We start from the raw sequence: 19,304 nt of genomic DNA on the forward strand, positions 1-19,304 counted from the left end.
ACTTAGCAATAGATCGCCACCTTGTGTTGGGCTCGGATGATTGCAGGTTGTTGTCTTCTTGGAAGAAGTCTTTGTAGTCACGAGATAGGTGACTCCTCCCTTGAACAATACTGCGCATGGTCATCGACTCCATCCTCAGATTGTTTTTCGTCATGATGGGAAATGATGGAGTTAGTAGAAGTAAAGAGAAAGGATGTCCATGCGTGTGCATGTAAGTAAGATGAGTACTGGAACGGATACAAGTCCCGGGGAGGTGGGCGGGCGTGTACGACTCTGCAGCTCTACATGCCAAGAACAGATGCATACTGGTAAGTAGCATTTTCCGTTCGAGGCATATGAGCTGCAGATCATACACTTAGCAATGATTGTGCAGCAGTGTCTCCTCTAGCGGTGGTCGCTTGTATCCGTTGCAGCATACTGAAATAATGTTCTAAGGACAGCTTGGCCTACTGCAGCTTGCTGATTGCACATCAACACAATAGTGTTTAGTGAAGGTGAGTATTGTAGACCATGTCGCTGCCTTGCATATATCCTCTAGTGGTATGTTTCCTAAGAAAGCCATAGAGGCTCCTAGTTTGCGAGTGGAGTGTGCTCAAGGAGGAACCGTTAGTGTACGTTTAGCTTTTTGATAGCATATTTGAATACAAACTACTATCCACCTGGCAATTCCTCCTTTAGAGATGGGATTGCCTTTGTGTGGGGGAGAGAAAGATACAAATAGTTGTTTTGTCTTTCTGAACGATTTAGTCCTGTCTGTGTAGTATAACAGAGCTCTTCTAACATCTAAGGTGTGTAAAGCCCTTTCTGCAACAGAGTCAGGTTTTTGAAAAAAACACTGGTAACTCTACTGATTGGTTACGGTGAAAAGAAGTAATAACTTTTAGTAGGAATTTAGGATTGGGCCTAAGAACCACTTTGTTAGGATGTATCTGAAAAAATGGTTCTTCTATTGTGAATGCTTGTATTTCACTAACTCTTCTGAGAGGTGATGGCAACAAGGAAAGCAGTTTTCCATGTTAGGAATTGCAATTCACACTTATGTAAAGGCTCGAAAGGAGGCCCCATAAGTCTTGTAAGGACCACATTTAGGTTCCATACTGGAGCAGGCGGTAACCTAGGTGGGATTATTCGTTTTAATCCTTCCATAAATGCTTTAATTGCAGGTACTCTAAAAAGAGATAGATGTTGCCTATTTTGTAACTAGGCTACAATTGCTGCCAGATGCAGGCGTATGGAAGAATAAGCCAAATTGGAACTTTGTAGGTGTAGAAGGTAACAAATAATATTTTGAATGAACACATCTAGTGGATCAATAGGATTGTTGTTACAATATATATCGCAAATCTTTTCCACTTAGCCGCATAACATGCTCTGGTAGTGGGTCTTCTAGCCTCTTTAATTATATTCACACAGTCTGGTGGTAGGTTTAAGTAACCAAACTCTAAGACTTCAGGAGCCAGATCGCCAAATTCAGTTGACTTGGCTCTGGGTGTCTTATTTCTCCATGGTTCTGTGTTAACAGGGATGGCGTGAGCCGTAACTTTTGATGTGGAACCAGTGAGAGATCTAGTAGTGTGGTGAACCACGGTTGACGTGCCCATGTGGGAGCCACTAGTATTAGTTTGAGAGACTGTTGTCTGAGCTTGCGTACTACTAGTGGAATGAGTGGGAGAGGCGGAAAAGCGTACGCAAATCTGCCTGACCAGTTCATCTATAATCGCATTCCCCTCCGACCGTGGGTGTGGAAACCTGGCGGCGAAGGTTGGGCATTTTGCATTCTCGTGGGTGGCAAACAGATCTATCTGTGGATGCCCCCACATTTGGAAGAATGGTTGAAGAACTTGTGGGTGTAGCTCCCATTCGTGAATCTGTTGTGACTGACGACTCAACAGATCTGCTATCTGATTGTGAATTCCTGGAAGGTGTTCTACTGTCAGGTGTATGTTTTGAGGAATGGCCCATCTCCAAATGTTCTGTGCAATCTGGGACAGTTGCAGAGAGTGTCCCCCCGCCCCTGTTTTTGTACATAATACATAGCGGTCATATTGCCCGTCCGGATCAGAACAGCTTTGTTTTTTACTTGTACCTGAAACGTTTTGAGTAACAGGAAAATTGCTAGCAGCTCTAGATGGTTGATATGGAACTGTTTTTGTTGGTTATTCCATTGGCCTTGTGTGGTATAATGTAAGAGATGGGCTCCCCATCCTGTGAGGGATGCATCTGTAGTTAGCACGATCTGTGGAAGAGGATCTAGGAACGGCCGTCCCTTTGTCAAGTTTTTGGTGTTCCACCATTGCAGAGAGCGATATGTACGGCTGTCTACCAACACCAGGTCTGTGAGCTGACCTTGAGCCTGATTCCACTGTTGTGCTAGACATTCTTGCAATGGGCGCATTTGCAGTCTGGCTTGAGAAACTATGAAGATGCAAGACGCCATCATGCCTATTAATCTCATGAACACTCTGGCTTGGAGAGCTGCTGTTGAAAAAGGGACACTAAGGTCTGAATGCTCTGTATCCTGGCTGACTGGGATACGCTAGAGCTGTAGATGCGTCTATGGTAGCTCCTAGATATTGATGAACGTGCGAAGGCTCTAGGTGCGACTTGGTGTAGTTTATTGTAAACCCCAAGTCGTGCAATGTTTGAATTTTTTGTTTTGTGTGTTCTACACACTGGTTGAACGATGTTGCTTTTATGAGCCAATCGTCTAGGTAAGGGAAGACATGTATCTGTTGTCTTCTGAGATGTGCTGCTACTACTGCTAAGCACTTTGTAAACCCTTGTGGTGCTGTTGTGACCCCGAATGGAAGGACTTTGAACTGATAGTGTTGTCCTCGTATGTCAAACCTTAGATAAGTCCTGTGCGCAGGATGTATAGGAATATGAAAGTAGGCGTCCTTTAGGTCTAGTGTTGAAAGAAAGTCCCCCTGTTGTAATAGTGGGAGTACTTGTTGTAAAGTGATCATGTGAAAATGATCCGATTGTATGTAATGGTTGAGGGGCCCGAGGTCGAGAATTGGTCTTAATGTCCCGTCCTTTTTGGGAATTAGGAAGTACAGGGAGTAAACTCCTGTTCCCCTTTGCTCTAAAGGAACTAATTGAATAGCATCTTTTTGTAGAAGTGCTAGAACTTCTTGTTGAAGCAGAGTAGTGTGTTCTGTGGACATTGGACGCTGCCTGGGTGGTATGTTTGGGGGGGTTGCCGTGAATTCTAGGCAGTAGCCATGTTGGATAATTTGTCTTACCCACGTGTCTGTTGTAATGGAATTCCAGACAGGTAGGAACGGTGATAATCTGCCCCCCACAGGAGTGGAATGCTGTAGGGGAGGCAGAGGGAAGTCACTGTTTGGGAGTGGAAGAAGAGCGGTTGTTGTTATTGCCTCTACCTCTTCCCTTATTATTGTTGCCTCTGTATCCTCCTCTAAAATAGCCTTTGTTTGAAGAGGTCTGTGTGTGTTTTAAAAGATGATGTATCTGCGCCGGTCTGCTTGGAGCCTCCTCGATAAAAGGAGCGGCGAAAAGAACTTCAAGTCTGTGTGGATTGTAATGCACCCATAGACTTAGCTGTGTCCGTGTCTTTCTACATCTTTTCTAGTGTGTTGTCTACTTCTGGCCCGAACAACTGGTTTTGATTGAAGGGCTGGTTTAAGATGGTAGTCTGTACTTCTTGTTTAAAACCTGAAATGCGTAACCACGCATGTTGGCTCAGTATGACACTAGTATTGACTGCTCTGGATACTGTGTCAGCTACATCTAGTGCACATTTAATTGAGGCATTGGATATTAATTTGCCTTCTTGTAAGAGCTCTGCTGCCTGATCCTTATATTGATCTGGGAGGTGCTCCATTAATTTTTCTAGCTGATCGTAGTGAGCCCTGTTATAACATGCGAGTAAGGCTTGTGTGTTTGCTATGCGCCATATATTTGTGGCCTGCGCAGCAATCCGTTTCCCTGACGCATCAATGATTTTAGATTCTTTGTCAGGGGGGGGCGTATCACCAGATGTTTGGGAATTGGCTCTTTTACGTGCATTAGACACTACCAAAGAGTCTAGTGGCAGATGTCCCTTAATATAGACTGGATCAGATGGTGCTGGTCTATACTTTTTCTCTATTCTGGGGTTTAACACCCTACATCGTACCGGGTCTTTAAATATGTCTGGAGCATGTTGAATGACTCCTTTAATCATAGGTAGTATTTGTGTAGCCCTTTGTGACTGCTCAAAAGTGTCTAGTAAACAATCCTCCTCAATGGCATCAGAGTGCATTGAGACCCCATGGTAAAGGGCAGCTCTATTTAAAAGATGATTAAACCCAATACTATCTTCTGGAGGGGAAGGTCTGGCACGTTATGTGGTGGGAAACTGTACATGTCGTCATCCTTAGGATATTCTGGATTGACATCCTCATCTAAAGGGTATGCATGTGGCTCTGGTACGTCATTCCCCCCCCAACTAGATCATACTCCTCATCAGTGTGGTGTTATGATGCAGGAGATTGAACAGGAGAAGTTATAGGTTCAATATAAGGAGGGATAGGAGAGGAAGAAGGTGAAGGAGAGTAAGGGTGCATTGGAGAAGTTGCACAATCCTTCTTCTTGGCAGGAACCACAGGTGGAAGTGGTGTGTCTGCTGGTCTTTTGTTGTGAGGAATTGCTTCCACATGTCCAGTCTTTGGATCAATATAGACCTTATTTTGTTTAGGATCTGGTCAAAACAGTTCTTCCTCATGTACAATCTTTTTCGACGTGGATTTCTTCGGTGCCGGTAGAGGTTGTTTAGTGTTTTTTGCTTTAGGAGGAGTTACTGAGTCCTGTGGCAAAATCTTCGGTGCCGAAGGTGGTTTTGGCTTCGTAGGCTTGTCAGAGGGTTTAGGCGTGTCTGCATCAGGCCTTGGTACCGATTTAGGCGTTGAGACAGGTTTTGTTGGGCCTGCGGCGCCGGAATATGTCTTTCCATTCTTATTTTTGAAACCGGAAGGTTTCGGAGTCGAAGTTTTCGAGTCCGGTACAGTCTTTGGCTTCGGCACATATGGTTCCGAAGGGACTTTGTCTTTGGGCACCGAAGTGTGTTTTGGCTTCGGTGTCGAAGAGTCCTTCGGTGTCGAAGGATGTTTCGGTGCCAATGGAGGAGGTGGAATTGGCACATGTGTCTTTTCCGGTGCCGAAGCACCAGAAGGCGTAGTCTTTGTCCTCGGAGCCGAGCCCGAAGGCGGGGCTTTGGAGGGTAATTTTCGGTCTCGACTGGGCCCCATGGGCGGAATGCCGACCGCTGCCTCTGTTTTGGGTAGTGTATGTTGTGCAGGGGCAGATGTACTCACGGGTTGTCGAGATGGAATCGAATCATCTGAGTCCTCTGCCCCCGATATGATCTGGAGATCAGGCGAGTCTTCTTCGGCGACGAGTGGAGCCTCGTCCTCGGATACATCTTCGAGTGGATCTTCTTCTACTCAAAGATGGCCTCCGGTGCTGGCGCTGATCTCCTCATTTCGTGTCGACGGGCCCTCCGATCCCAAATGGTCTTTTTCGATCGGAATGAGGCACAGGCTGTGCAAGTTGATCGTCGTGTTCCGGCGATAGACAGAGGTTGCAAACCTCGTGGTGGTCGCTATGAGGGAATTTCGCTCGACATACCGGCATCTCTTGAATGGAGTTCTTACCATGAGGCGTAGGCCGCACGGCGCCGATAGGCCCAACGGCCCGCGTCGACTCACCGGAAAGTAGCTGATGTCGAAAAGTCTATTCGATGTCGAAAATTGTTTTTATAAAGTTTCACGCTTCGAAATTGCTGAAAGGTCTTTTCTAGCCAGAGCGGAAAACTTTCATCCGAACCCAGTGGCGGAAAAAAACAATCTGAGGATGGAGTCGATGACCATGCGCAGTATTGTCCAAGGGAGGAGTCACCTATCTCGTGACTACAAAGACTTCTTCCAAGAAGACAACAACCTGCAATCATCCGAGCCCAACACCAGGTGGCGATATATTGCCAAGTGTACGATCTGCAGCTCATATGCCTCGAACATCCCTTTTCATGTGACCCGCGAATATAGCCCCAGGCAGCGCCCCCTCGGTGTTGGCTTCCAACCCAAAATGTGTCCTTGGCTGAAGCCGGAATGATTAACCAAGGGTGTGGACTGACTGCCTCTCCCGGACACACTACCTGAGACCCAGGAAGCACGAAATTTTCACCATGTATATTTTCACAGACAGAAAACCGTGGATTTCGAACCCTCTTGCTTTTAACCTGGCCTTTCTTTGCACCATTTGGAAAACACACAAAATCTTAAAAATACATACATTTATTGATAAAGGCACGCAATAGGGTAATTTTCCTGCTAAACCACATAACATATAGCCCCCCCTCCCCCATAGACTAATGAACGAGTAGCCGCCACTCCTTGTTTTATGGGACATGGATCACATTACTTGGGATGATCGGTTTAACTGCCCTTTACCAACAAGCAGGCAGCCTTGTGTTCAAAACATAGTGCGTCCCAGCTAATTAAGGCGAGTGTGTGACGCCACAAGTGCGAAATCCAACCCTGGGGGGCGGGGCTAAAAGGAGACAAGGCGGCAACAAGGTGGGACTAAGAAGCCTCCTTTTCAATGGTGAGCCTGCGTTTCGCATGCAGGATGACACCAGTGAATGAGAAAGATGGGCAGGGCTTCAACTCCGCCTCCGAGAGCTTCAGAATCTGAATTGATTCTAAGAAGAGCGCATGCACTGCATTCGATAGCCGAGACCTAAAAAATACAATGCATTGGTGGTTCTTCAGAGGATTACTGGGGGAAGAGCGCAGATATTAGGTGGCACATTGTGCTTCAGTGTGAGTGGGCAGCTCGGAACATTAGAGACAAATATTCCAATGGATAACTACAGAAAGCCAGTGACTGGGAATAAAAAAAGAAATGAACAGTAAAATTGAAAAATGGCAGATAAATTAGTCCAAGAAACCATACGGAGCATTTTTGTGTATGCACACAACGTCGACCATGTGGGGCAGTGCAAGCATCCTCTTACACTGAAGGAGGCATACCTTTGGTAGGATAGAAGAGTAGAGGGGAAAAAATAGCTGCATCTTGCTAAGACATGGGTGGAGTATTGGTTTAGAGGCTATGCAAGCAGAAAAACCATAGGTGTGGCACCTGTGTAATGTTAATAAGTATGACGTTGTGGCAAATAAGAGTAAGCCACTCTATGAATTTGCCTAAATTGTGATTAAGGATTAGTGAGGAAGATTATAGTTCAGCTTGCTGATGGATATCTTGGCAGAGTGGAAGGTCAGGCAATATGGATTTTGAAAATGTTGAGGTGGTGACAATTTAAACATAATTATGCGGTTGAGCAAAACTAGAGATTTTAGACCAAGAAGATAGGCAGCGGAAAGTGCGTACTAATCCATCAATTATTGCAATCTTCTACAATTGATCAGCCACATGCCTTCTTCACAATGCAAAGTTCTGCACATGTTAGATTAAAAAAGTAACATTGAATGACAGATTACATTCCATTAGCAAATATGCAGGTTAAGCCTTACCTTCTTGCCTTCTGTGTCCCCACTGTAAAATTGTTCAGCTTTGGTCTTTCCTTGCACAACAGGGTCAACAGCTTCCAAGTGAGACGGATTGGCCACCAATGAAAGGGTTATGTTCCTCTCTGTGACACGGTTAATTCTCCTATGATACATGCCCAAGTGGTATTTCACATCACCAGACCCCTAAGAGACAGACAGCACAGTGAATTAAAGTAACCTCTGCAGGCTCAATTTCGATTCCCACATGTATTCATTTCTGAACTCTTAGGCTGGCAGAATTATCTGATAAGATCCTCACACTCCAACATACGTTTAGAGCATGATCTTTTGCCTTTTATTAAAAAATCTGCTGTATGAGGCCACTGGGAAAAATAATATTCATGCACAAATACCAATTCCCCTCAATTTCTACTGTCCTATTAAGTTTCCTTTTCAGGAGAAGGAAATCACTAAACTCATCCAGAAATTGTTACATTTGCCATGTGTGAATAGAAAGAACAGATCAATTTTGTTGACTGACTAAGTAGGTGTGATTGGTGCATCTCAGGTAGAGTGTAGGGCAACGAGAAGACAGTCCTCTACAATGGCATATATGACCAGCAAGCAGATGACTCCGTATGCTGAGCTAAAAACCCTTTAAAACACTAGAAAAAAAATGGACAGGGGTTTGGAAGGCCAAAAACTTGCCTTTGACTTTTGAAAAATGCATGGGTGAGTATACATAAGGATGGCACAATGACAAGACCAAAGATGTAAAACTTGAGGCCTTTTCTCCTGATGTTACTATCACCGCTGATGCAGATGGCACCTCTGCAGCCAATGAAGTGGTAGGACACAGTCCGCTATCATCAACTCCTTCACAAGATGGCTGTTTGTCTGCACCATCTTCATTACAGTTCAATCCTGAAGTGCTTTGAAGCTGCAATAGAAGCAAAGGCTGCTCCTGCTTCTCTAAGAGGGGCAGGGAGGTACTTTGGCCGGAGACTCAATTCTGCATTCAGTTGAGGGTTGCTGGTAATCATGGTAGACCTATGGTCCATATGCAAAAGTCACTGCCACAGCCTAGATTCCAGAAAGGCACCTTCAGACTCTATTCAGATGCAGCTAGATTCCACCATCGCCTACCCAGCAGGCTCCACACCAAGGGATCATTCAACACATAAAATGTAGTTAAGGTCTGAAGTTTTCATTCTGCATATCTTCGTAGAGTCAAAAAAAGGAGGGAGTTGAGTTGAAGGTCTCAGTTTGATTCTAAATCGCAACAGCAGTGCTGCCACTACTTACAGATATTTAGGACTAGCTGCATTTTAACTTCCATCTCCGCCTTTAAAAAGAAACTTCTCATGTCCCTCAGATGTCTAAATTCACATCTTCCCAAGGGACATCACATGTATAATTTTAATCTACAAAGTGCGGTTGTGTATGTGAGCGCATTATGGGATGCACAGAGCTACACCAATTTAAATCCTATTTTAGGTCTAGCTTGAAAGCGCAGCAGTAATCAGACCTTATGGGATCAAAATATAGGAGATTGTAGAGTACTATACTACTGAGAGAGGGGGTTAAGGCTCCATGGACATCTTGGTTTCCCAGAGTATAGGATTTGATTGGGCCGAAGAGGTGTGCTTCCAATAAAAGGTGTGCTTTTATTGCATGTTTTGGCTTGTGGCAAAACTTATTCTCAATACAGAAGGACTGAGTTGGATACGGTGGCAAGAAGGTAATCATTGCATAGGCCCAGGGCTTTAAGTGGGCCGGGTCTCTATGGGTCTAAGCACCAGCAGTTATTTTTAGGGTGCCTCGAAAGGGGTCTCTATCGGGCTCTATTTTCGGCCCTCACAGAGGTAGTCCGTTATCTTTTTTTTTCTTGGACTACAGTGAGTAGAACTGAAAGGTTTACAGCTGTGTTGGAAGATAGGAAGCAATGGCACGTAAGTAATGTGGTGCCTCGAGCTTAGTGCGGAAAGAATCTTCTGGTGATGTACAATATGCTGATTTAGAACAGCAGGCACCTTTGACTGGTAAGCAGGTCTGAATGACAGAATGAGTGGATCTGGGAAGGAGTGCACATCACAGGAAGATACCATCAAGGTTGAGCGATTACGCGTGAGGGTATGTTTGTGGTCCTGTGTTGTTTCCAATGGGCATTAAGTAATAGGTAGCTTTAGTTGCATTATTTTTACGCTTAAAATGAATATATTTGCATTCATTGTTTTATTTCTTATGGGTATCATTCAGTATATAGCCTCATTCTGTATTATTGTTCTTAAAGACAGATGTGTTGTATTTTACATCACCATTCTAGAATAGAGAATCCGAATGTATGAACGAAAATGTTTCCCTCCTCAGCAATTGAAGTTAGGAACTTGCTCAGGTTACTGGCAGAGGTGCAACTAGTGCCACATTTGGCGGCGGGGGAGGCTAATTCTTCCAGTGAAAGTCAGAGTGGAGATGCGGGGGCTCTTAGAAGGGGCGAAGAACAACAAGCCTCGTTAGTAAGTAAATGGTATTTTAAATACCCTTGAAGGACTCGGGTACATCTGTGTGTGTGCCTGGGAAGCTGTCTCATCCTGTGCGGACACTCACGATGGGGCGGGGTGCTGGGGGGGTTTGTAAAGCCATTTACGCCCAATGGGCGTTGCACACCTGGCTGCTGGTGCGTTTATTACTTTTATAAGCAAGTTCATTTTTACAGCATCGCTTGGAATACATTTAACAAGTGACGTTTCACACAGGAGCCACTTTCCTGTGCTAGAATTAGTGCCCACTTCGCCCTTACTTGAGCCTCTGCCTGACATTAATCAGTCCAGCCATAACCCAGCCCAGAGCCACTCACCTATCAACCAAAGAAGAGATGACAGTAGCGTCGCTATCAGTTTTTTTTGCTTAACGGCAACATGTGCCTGGCAATTTACAATGCTTGTGGGGGATCAGAGGAAATTAGTAACATATATTCTTATTTAATTGATATGCATGCACTCGGCAGGGCTATGAATGGCTGCGCTCCGAACTACCCCCAATCTCATTAACAAGTCAAATCTATTCGCGACTGCTAGGTTGATGCCTCCGATTTATGTGTTTTTATAAAGCGCGTACTTTACCCACAGGTGTCAGAGTGCTTTAAAATAGAGTGAAGTAAATTACATAAGGAGTTCGGAGTAACATGGTAGTAGATGGCACTACTAAGGGCTTTAATTGGTCCGGGTCTGTCTGAGCACTGGCAGTTATTTTCAGGGGGCTTCGAAACGGGTCTCTATCGGGCTCTATTTTCGGGTCTCGCAGAGGTAGTCAGTAATCTTTTTTTCTTGGACTGCAGTGAGAGCATGCACATCGATGTGCGCATGCTCATTTTGCTCACTACTGGGTAGTAGAGATCAAGGCATGATGTCATGCCAGGTGAGCCGCGTTGTACGAGGACTCTGTGGCATGTTTTGACAGGGGTGGTAGCTTCGTTAAAACTCACCCCCGTGAAGCCGTGTTGCCTACTGGGAGCAGTGCTTCTAGTACACTCAGCCTCACGTGAAGCCACCCCATACAGGAGGTGTCTGGGCATTTCCCGGGATGACAACACCGGTCTTGGGGTACTGGGGAGGGTGTTTGGCGTTATCCATACATAGCCTTGTTGTAATATAAGGAGGGGAGAGAGCGAGCCTGAGCGGGTAATTCCAAATCTGATGACACTCTGAGGAGTCCTAGAGCTGACGGTTTGTCAGAACAGGGGGTACTGCTACACTAGTTATATTTGTTTAGACCACGGCCCTACTTAGATAGGCCACACCCCTTTGAGGTTTGCCCCGCCCCTTTTAGAGCACCCCCAGTTTTTTTACCACTTAAAGCCCTGCATAGGCCTGATATGTTTAGTATGAGATGTTACGATAAAGGCTGTGGGGGCTGATATTTATTGTGGAAAGCAAGTGTTAATATCAATCCATTTAAGGGTAGATTGTTATTACATTGCATAAAAGCCTGCGGATAAGGATTTGCTTACATTGAATTCTAGCGCTCCCTTTGAGCCACTTCACAACTGTCCTCTTCGCCTTCTAACTTTGAAGACTGCCTTCCTGGTAGCCATCACCTCTGCCAGGAGAGTGAGTGAGCTCCAAGCTCTATCCTGTAAACCTACTTTCCTTTTGGTCCATCCGGACAAGGTTGTGTTGAGGACACGGCCCTCTTTTCTACCCAAGGTAGTCACGGCCTTTCACATCGGGCAATCTATCACCTTGCCCACCTTCTTTCCGCCTCCGCATCCCTCGAGAGAGGAAGAGAGGCTCCACCGTCTGGACCCAAAACGTGCGCTCGCGTTCTATCTGGATCGCACACGTCAGTTCCGGGTGGATGACCAACTCTTTGTTGGTTACGTAGGCGCTAAGAAGGGGAAAGCGGTGCACAAGCGGATCATCTTGCAGTGGATCATCTTGTGTATCCAGGCGTGTTACTCCTTGGCTAAGAAGGAACCCCCTGTTGGGCTGAGGGCTCATTCCACTCGGGCCACAGTGACTACAACTGCCTTGGGCCGAGGAGTGCCCTTGCAGGACATTTGCCAGGCGGCTACGTGGGCTTCGCTGCACACGTTTGCAAGACACTATTGCCTGGGCAGCCAAGTCCGGAGGGATGGCTTCTTTGGCCGTTCCGTCCTCCAGGACTTTCTGGTGTGAGTATTGGTTCGCAGACCCACCACCGGGGTTGGTATTGCTGGGGTATCTATTCTAAGGTAAGGAATCTAACACTAACGTGTTTCTTTCAGATGCACAAGTTACTGCATGTGTAACGATATATCTGTAAGAGACATTAGTTAGTGATAGATTCCTTACCGACCCACCCATCCTCACCGTTCTGCAAACCGATATCTAGGGTTAAGGTCATCCCCTTTCAGGGCCCTAGTTTCAAGGCATCAGTGTTGGTTTTTAGCATAGCTCAGCGTTTCTGGCGCGGAATATCTGTGTCTAAGAACTGACGTCAGCACGCGGAGGCGGCGTCTAAGTACTCAGACGACGTCATCACGGCGCCCACGACGGACGCGGAGCCGCAGACGACGCCTACCGACGCGCAAGGGTACTGCTACGCAAACATTTCCGGATCCAGTCTGACGCCTGGGGATATTCTAAGGTAAGGAATCTATCACTAACATGTCTCTTTCAGATTTTAATATTCATGAGGACCTTGGTGCAGGTTTTATCTCAGATCAGATTGCAGTTGCCCCATTATTATGCTGGCTGAGAATTTGGGCACAACCGCCCCCTAATTTGAATCAACTGATCATCCAAGACTGTGTGTCCCTGGATAAAGGGTTAGACATACCTTGTGTCCATTACATGAAGACCCAAATGGAGTCTCTTGGTTGTCTTGATTCATTTTTAAGACCCAGAGCTCTTGGTAAGTCAGCTATCAGAGAACTAAAGCAGCAGTTCTTGAATAGATCCATGTTAATAAGGTAGGAAAGGGAACTGACTAAACCTACTGTGAGGAGTTTTGTCATGTTGAGTGTAGGTAGGCAGCTGCAACCATATTTAACATATATAAAAAAAACGTATCATTTATTTGCTTTAATTAGATTTTTTGAATAACATGGTGCCCTGGCTACTAGCTTTCCCAATAGGGGTTTTAAAGAAGGGTTGTTGGGTCCTTGTCCTTGTGACAATTTCTCGGAACAGTACACCGTACAAATGATATTTTTCTGGGAATTTTACGTTTTGCTAAGCATTAAATTTATCATTCCACTCTTAAGAGGGCGTAACTTCGAGCAAGTTAGACCAGCTTTGGCTTATTTGCAAATGTTGGCATCCCCAGTAGTTTGTTTTGGGGTCACCAGTTAGATCATAGGGGCAATTAGGCATAGGAATAGACTCACTGTACCTGAGAGTGAACTTTGTTAAATTTTACTGTGTCCCTGGCAAAATAGTTCTGTAAACGATGGACATAGATCAGGTCAAACTTTTTATATATTTATTTAAATATCGAGGCATTATCTGATTGGTAGGAATGTTTAATATATGATTGCTTACGGTGACATTGTAAAAAGCGTAAGAATTGAAATACATTGTTGTATTAATGTAATGTGTTTTCATGTGATATGTTCTGTGATGTGCACTTTGATGGTTTTAAACTTTTAACCGAATAAAGTAACCTTTTGACTTTTTTGACTTTTGGCATACCTTCTTGGTGTTCACAGTACCTTCCGTGTATTCCATGAAGTTACAAGAGGAAAAGATATTTCACATGCCATAGGTTTTGATCTATTTATTAGGAAAAGTTACGACAAAGGCATTAGGCCTAATTTACTTATGTTATACATGTTAAAGCCACCAGGTCTTTAAATGCAGATTGTTTTGGCACTGTGCTAACATCTGCAGTCAGGTATTTCGCTCTAGGAGATCTCACAGATTAACTATGTAGCGAAGGGTTTTGGTGTTTACCCAGTTTGACAAACCCTAGGGATAGGCTATTTTCACGATAATAAGTCTTGCTAGAATTGCTTCGGAAGGCCCGACAGGCTTGGCTGTGTCGCAGAATCATGTAAAACAAATCAGACAATAATACATGCATCCATAGATCCAAGTATACATCTATATAAATGCACAGAGGGCCTTTTGATCTGCCCTATTCGGCACTGGTCTGTCTGAGGATCATTTACTATCTGCTGTTTTTATCCAGAACAGCATACGGCATGGAGTAATGGTTTAGTCTACTTCAATCAGTGGCTCACTTGCCCTCCCCGCATGGTGGCATTTTATATTCACGTGCACATCCATCTCAAAATGAGTGCGATTCAGTGAAGGTCTGGTGGGCTAGTTCTTACATTTTCAATTTTCTCCTTTCAAAGTTCCCCTTTCGCTTCTTTGCTCCTCTTTTTTGTATTTACATTTTTTCTAAAAGAATACTACAGCTCGAGGAAGTGTTAACAGGCTACTTGCCTGACACTCATTTAATCGGTAGCAACCATTATGGAATTTTATCATCCACAGTGCATCATTTTCTTAGCATTCCATGATAGAAATCCTATAGTCTAAACATGGCTGCCATGCAGAAACTTTAAAACGACAACAGAGTATGTACAATAGCACTGCAAGTCAAACAGCTGCTATGCTTAGGTTCGTTGTTGCAAGCATTTGATTGCTGTGTTCAGGTGGCAGCATATTTTCTTTTTTCTACATGCCTGCTTTTTATTTATTGTGCAGGTCTTGTATGGTTGGTTTATTGTGGTCTAGTCAAAGGGAGAATGCAAGATTGAGTCAGTGGATGGAGGAATGGACGCATTAGTGCAGAGGAGCAGTAGAGTACCTGAAAGAGGACGCGAGTAGCTAAACACATCAATGACACAAAAGGACTTTCAATTCATAAGCCAGATATTTTGGTATTGCCATTATTTGTTCCTTACATTGCCATTATAAACAGAGGGCAAACCTATGCAAATCAGCCTTGATATTGCTGTAGACCCCAGCCTGTACAGGAGCACTTCATCTGAGTGCTACAGAGTACCCTTTGATGGTTTAAGCATGTTGGGCTTTTTCTGTAATACTTGCGAACCACCACATGAGACAGAGCAAATGCAGCACCCATCACTTGGTTAGACAAAAAAACGTTAAACACACCCTGAAAAGTTTTCTCTCACATCTGGAAACTGGTCTACAAACCTTTGCACCATCTTTCAGAGAACTGTACCATTACAACTATGCTGTGGCACTACCAGGCATAATGGAAAATACCACATATTTTTTCTCCACAGAGCAGAGCATCATGCTCTTCTTGTCAAGGGGACCTGACATTAATGGGAAGGGAAAGTGTCATACATAGAGCGGACACAATGGCCAGGTCCCATTCAGCAGATGATTAAAGGCACAAGTAATTCTGTACTGGTTCTTCATTAGCTAAGGTGTTGCTGCTTTAATAGGTGCTAGTATAATACATTGTACGGTCATTTCAATGACACTCATGACTAATGCAGGAACTGTACGATTGTGACCTGGGATAAGAGATTTTTAAATGACTGAGGTTTTGGTTTAAAGCTACCACATGGATGATGAGCTTTGTTTCATCCCTCATCGGGTTAAGTGGGAATAGCATCTACATGAGACGCCCTTGATGGAGAAAATATAGGTAAAGTAAGTGAACATCTGCCTTTGCCTGGAGTGGTATGTTGGAATCTCCTTCGCATACAACCCCACCTAGGTGTGCGCACACGTGAACTAAATAGGTTACACACTACGACACCATCCCGTTCCTTCCCCACATCGTGACTCAAACAGGCCTCCTGGTCTGTCATGTTTTCCATTTAACCAATGAATTGAACCACCTGATAATTTACTTATATTATAGAAACTGAAACCAATTTTGGTCTATAAAAAAAGAGGACACCTTTTGGAGTGTCCTACGAGCCTCACAGGTAACGTTTAATAAGGAAACAGAAGTCAGTCAAATCAAGCTCAATTTCTACACGACAATTGAACACAATCTAAATATTTTAAGTAGAAAAAATTACAAACGGCATATCAAAATTAAATAAAAGAAAAGGTAGACATTTGAACCCAACTAGTGTGGCCCAAGAACAAAATCCAAAAAACCCAAACAGTGCTCCAGCTTTGGAGTCTTGTTTTCGTGTTGCACTGTTGGTGCTTAGACCAACTATATCTGCCAAAAGAATCATGTGGATACACGTCAAACATGGAAAATTATGCTCGAGTCAAAGGGTGATCTGATTACAGCCATACCGGAAACAACTGCTACTATAGTTTGTTTTTAAACACCAGAAGTAATATCAGACCTAATACCTGAACTGTTAATGCAAAACATATGGCAATATAACACGTATTTGCACCAACAGTAAAAGCGCCCAAGGGGAAATAGGAAAAATTTGCCAAGCTTTGGGGAAGGAACAAGAAGAATCATTTAAGAGCTCAGAAAAACTAAATGACATTAGTGGAACCCACAATGCTAACAGATTTAATGCTTTTTGTGAAAAACAAACCAAGCTTCTCTTCCCAGTGGAAAGAAACCTACCATATATATGGATCTTCAAAACACCAAACGGGAGCTAAATTCAACTTGGATCAAGTTCAAAGAAACAAAGAAAATCTTAACTAGTTAGCTTTGTGTAGCCTGGATGTGATCAGCTATACATTAGTAAACCCTGATCACCAGAGATAGGCACATTAATTTCTATAAAAATGGCAGCAACAGTGGTGATATGTTTGACGCTTAAACAGTATTTATTTTATTGCTTTTACAAATATTGCCCAACTGAGCTTATTATCAAGCAGCAACTCTTCACCTCTTGTTGGGTCCCTTAAGGCCAGAAAGCTCGGTCACAGATTACAGACTTTTTAAGTACACCACATAATTTACTTACCTCATCAGTTGCCTCCAATTTTGGATCAAACTGACAGAAAATTTGCTCCAGTTCCTTACGGATCACGTTTGCTAGGACATTCAAACGACCCCTGCAAGAAAAAAGTTAAAACATTGACTGTTAAGTTGTCCACTCTCATTTCCCGGATGGGCAAACTGCTTTTGCACAATCATGTAGCACAAGTAACACCCACTCCCTCCTGCCAAGTATGCTATCCAAGGTTAGCAAAGTACTTTAACGTGCTAGATGCCATACGGACTCAAAATCAGGCCATACTCCCAACTCACATCAGCAAACGCACACTTCAATTTGAAATTAACTAGGTCACATCACCCAACTTGTCTTTGGCACCACCCAGCTTTAACATCTAGCAAATAGCTAAAATTATTCTACGGGTTCTAGGTGATGAGGCGTGCAAATCGCAAAAGAAATGAAAGATGAATATGAATGTCTACAAAAAAAACTTTGGAAGGCACACAAGCCTAGTCCAAAATTTCTATACAAAACACTGAACAGTTCAGCAAAAGATATAGCATACATTTTACAATCAAGCCCAGGCAACCAGAAAATAAAGCATGGTTAGCCTGCAGGAAGATGGCTCTTTATGTAGTGGGACAAAACTAGGTACACTGTGTAAAGAGTCCAGGCCAAGACCAATACCATAACCCAAATGCTCTCTTTTGTGGTAGTGTTAGTGAGCAGTTAGGCTTATCAGAGGATAGTGCTAAGCATTTGTTGTACTCACAGAGACAATAAAGTAGAGAAACCCTCACAAATAAATCCAAGACCAATTTAGAAAAATAAGTTGCATTCTTATAATTTTGATATCAAGTAGCTACTTTTTTAAATATTGAATTTTGCAGGTAAATAAACAGTTACTTAAATGAGCTTATCAGCACAATGCTTTCTTTTGGGAAAAAAGGCATAGACAGTATACAGGTAATTACGGTCTGTTTCCGGGGGTCTTCTTCTGGTCCTAAAGCAGTAGGGGGCCAAGGTCCAAAGTATCACCAGCAGTTACTCGTTACACCTGCCCTGGAGCATCTGGGTGCAGATGTGCTGGTCGGCTTGGTAGCTGTGCACGCTACGCCAGTAAGGAAAATGGGACCTCCTGGAAATAGCCTGCAGAGGGGGAAATAGCTTGCCGAGGGGAAAATAGCCTGCAGAGGGGGAAATGTGGACAAGTTCAGAAGCTCCCAACAGGGGGCTTGCGTCACAAGGGCCTTGGGGACATGGTGTCACAGCCAGTTCATCGGTACCTGGGCTAAGGTGCTCAGGTGCTGAGTAGAAACATCAGCTGGACTCTGTGCGTCCTAGAACCTTGCAGTCGTCGGTCTTGCCGGTTGAGGGAGCAAAAATCAGGACAGCTGGTCCATTCTGGAAGTTTGTCTCTGCGATGGGGACGTCCCTCGTCAGCTGCTTTGTCTTGGAGTCGCTGGGAGTCCAGACTAGACTCATGATCTTGGCTTGAGCAATGCAGGTATTGGTCCTGTGCAGTTCCAATTCGTCCTGGTGTCCTCTCACTTGGGGTGAGGGGGGGAATCTGACCTTCAGGATTCACAGGGTCCTCCTGTGGGACTGCTGTGTCATGCTTTCGAGGAGCGGCAACTTTGTAGACTGGACTTTGCGTTTCGGTGCCTGTGGACTGCAAGGGAGTAGCTCCTTTACTCCAAGGGAGATTTGCTGGCAACTTCAAAAGTGCTGGCAGCCCACCTGGGTTCATGGCAGGAGTTCAGATGCAGGACGAGTTGCTGGGCCGCGACTATCAAGACTAGTGCGTCAGGCAGGTGTTTGGCGCCAAAAGTCCACAGTAGGCCTTCAGTTCTTGCGGCTCTTGGTGCCCTCTTCTTCATAATCCATCGGATCCAAGTTCCTGGTGTCAGGGGTGCCACCTAAATACTCAATTTAGCAGTGTTAAGGTGAGTGACAGGTAGTAGTCAATGTGCTACTTTTAGGGTGTCCACACCCTCAATATGACCACTTCCTGACCCAGAAAGCCTTATCTCCACCAAAACTAAGACTTAAAGTTGAGGCCACATAACGTAGCCCACCTTAGGGGTGGTCATAGCCTGAGAGGGGCGCACGCCTCCTGACTAGCTAATTTGCCCATCTGTCCTGATGCCAAATAGGCCCAGGGAGGGTGAAGGGGTGGCCTTTCCCCTGTCTGAGGGAGCCTTGGGTTGCATATCAAAAGCGGCTGAGGACTGTGAAGCCTCCTGACTTGATATGCCGAGCACTTAGCCATTCGGCATGGAGGAGGCAACAACTCCAGCCGGAGCAGGCATTGTTTCTGCCGTCAGAGAGCACATGCTCTCACATGCAGGGGGCCAGAACCCGGTCTGTGGTGGCAGGATCTTCTACACCAGTCAGCTCACTAGTAGTTGGTAGGTTTACAGAAGGCACCTCTAAAGTGACCGCTGGGTGCTTAT

At 44.6% G+C, this 19,304-nt stretch overlaps 1 protein-coding gene across 4 annotated transcripts in view; it reads right to left on the reverse strand.

Annotated features, from left to right (window-relative positions):
* OGDH (oxoglutarate dehydrogenase) overlaps window positions 1-19,304 on the reverse strand; it is a 514,759-nt gene that overhangs the window by 260,371 nt on the left and 235,084 nt on the right. For all 4 annotated transcript variants that reach the window (XM_086943425.1, XM_086943426.1, XM_086943424.1 and 1 more), the window contains 2 exons: window positions 16,876-16,966; window positions 7,536-7,715 (listed from right to left, as the gene is read on the reverse strand). In XM_086943425.1, the coding sequence (XP_086799551.1) occupies window positions 7,536-7,715; window positions 16,876-16,966 (271 nt within the window). The remainder of the gene's footprint in view (window positions 1-7,535; window positions 7,716-16,875; window positions 16,967-19,304) is intronic.

The sequence above is a fragment of the Lissotriton vulgaris genome, chromosome 11 (genome assembly GCF_964263255.1).
Source record: "Lissotriton vulgaris chromosome 11, aLisVul1.2, whole genome shotgun sequence".
In the NCBI taxonomy this organism is placed as follows: Eukaryota; Metazoa; Chordata; class Amphibia; order Caudata; family Salamandridae; genus Lissotriton; species Lissotriton vulgaris.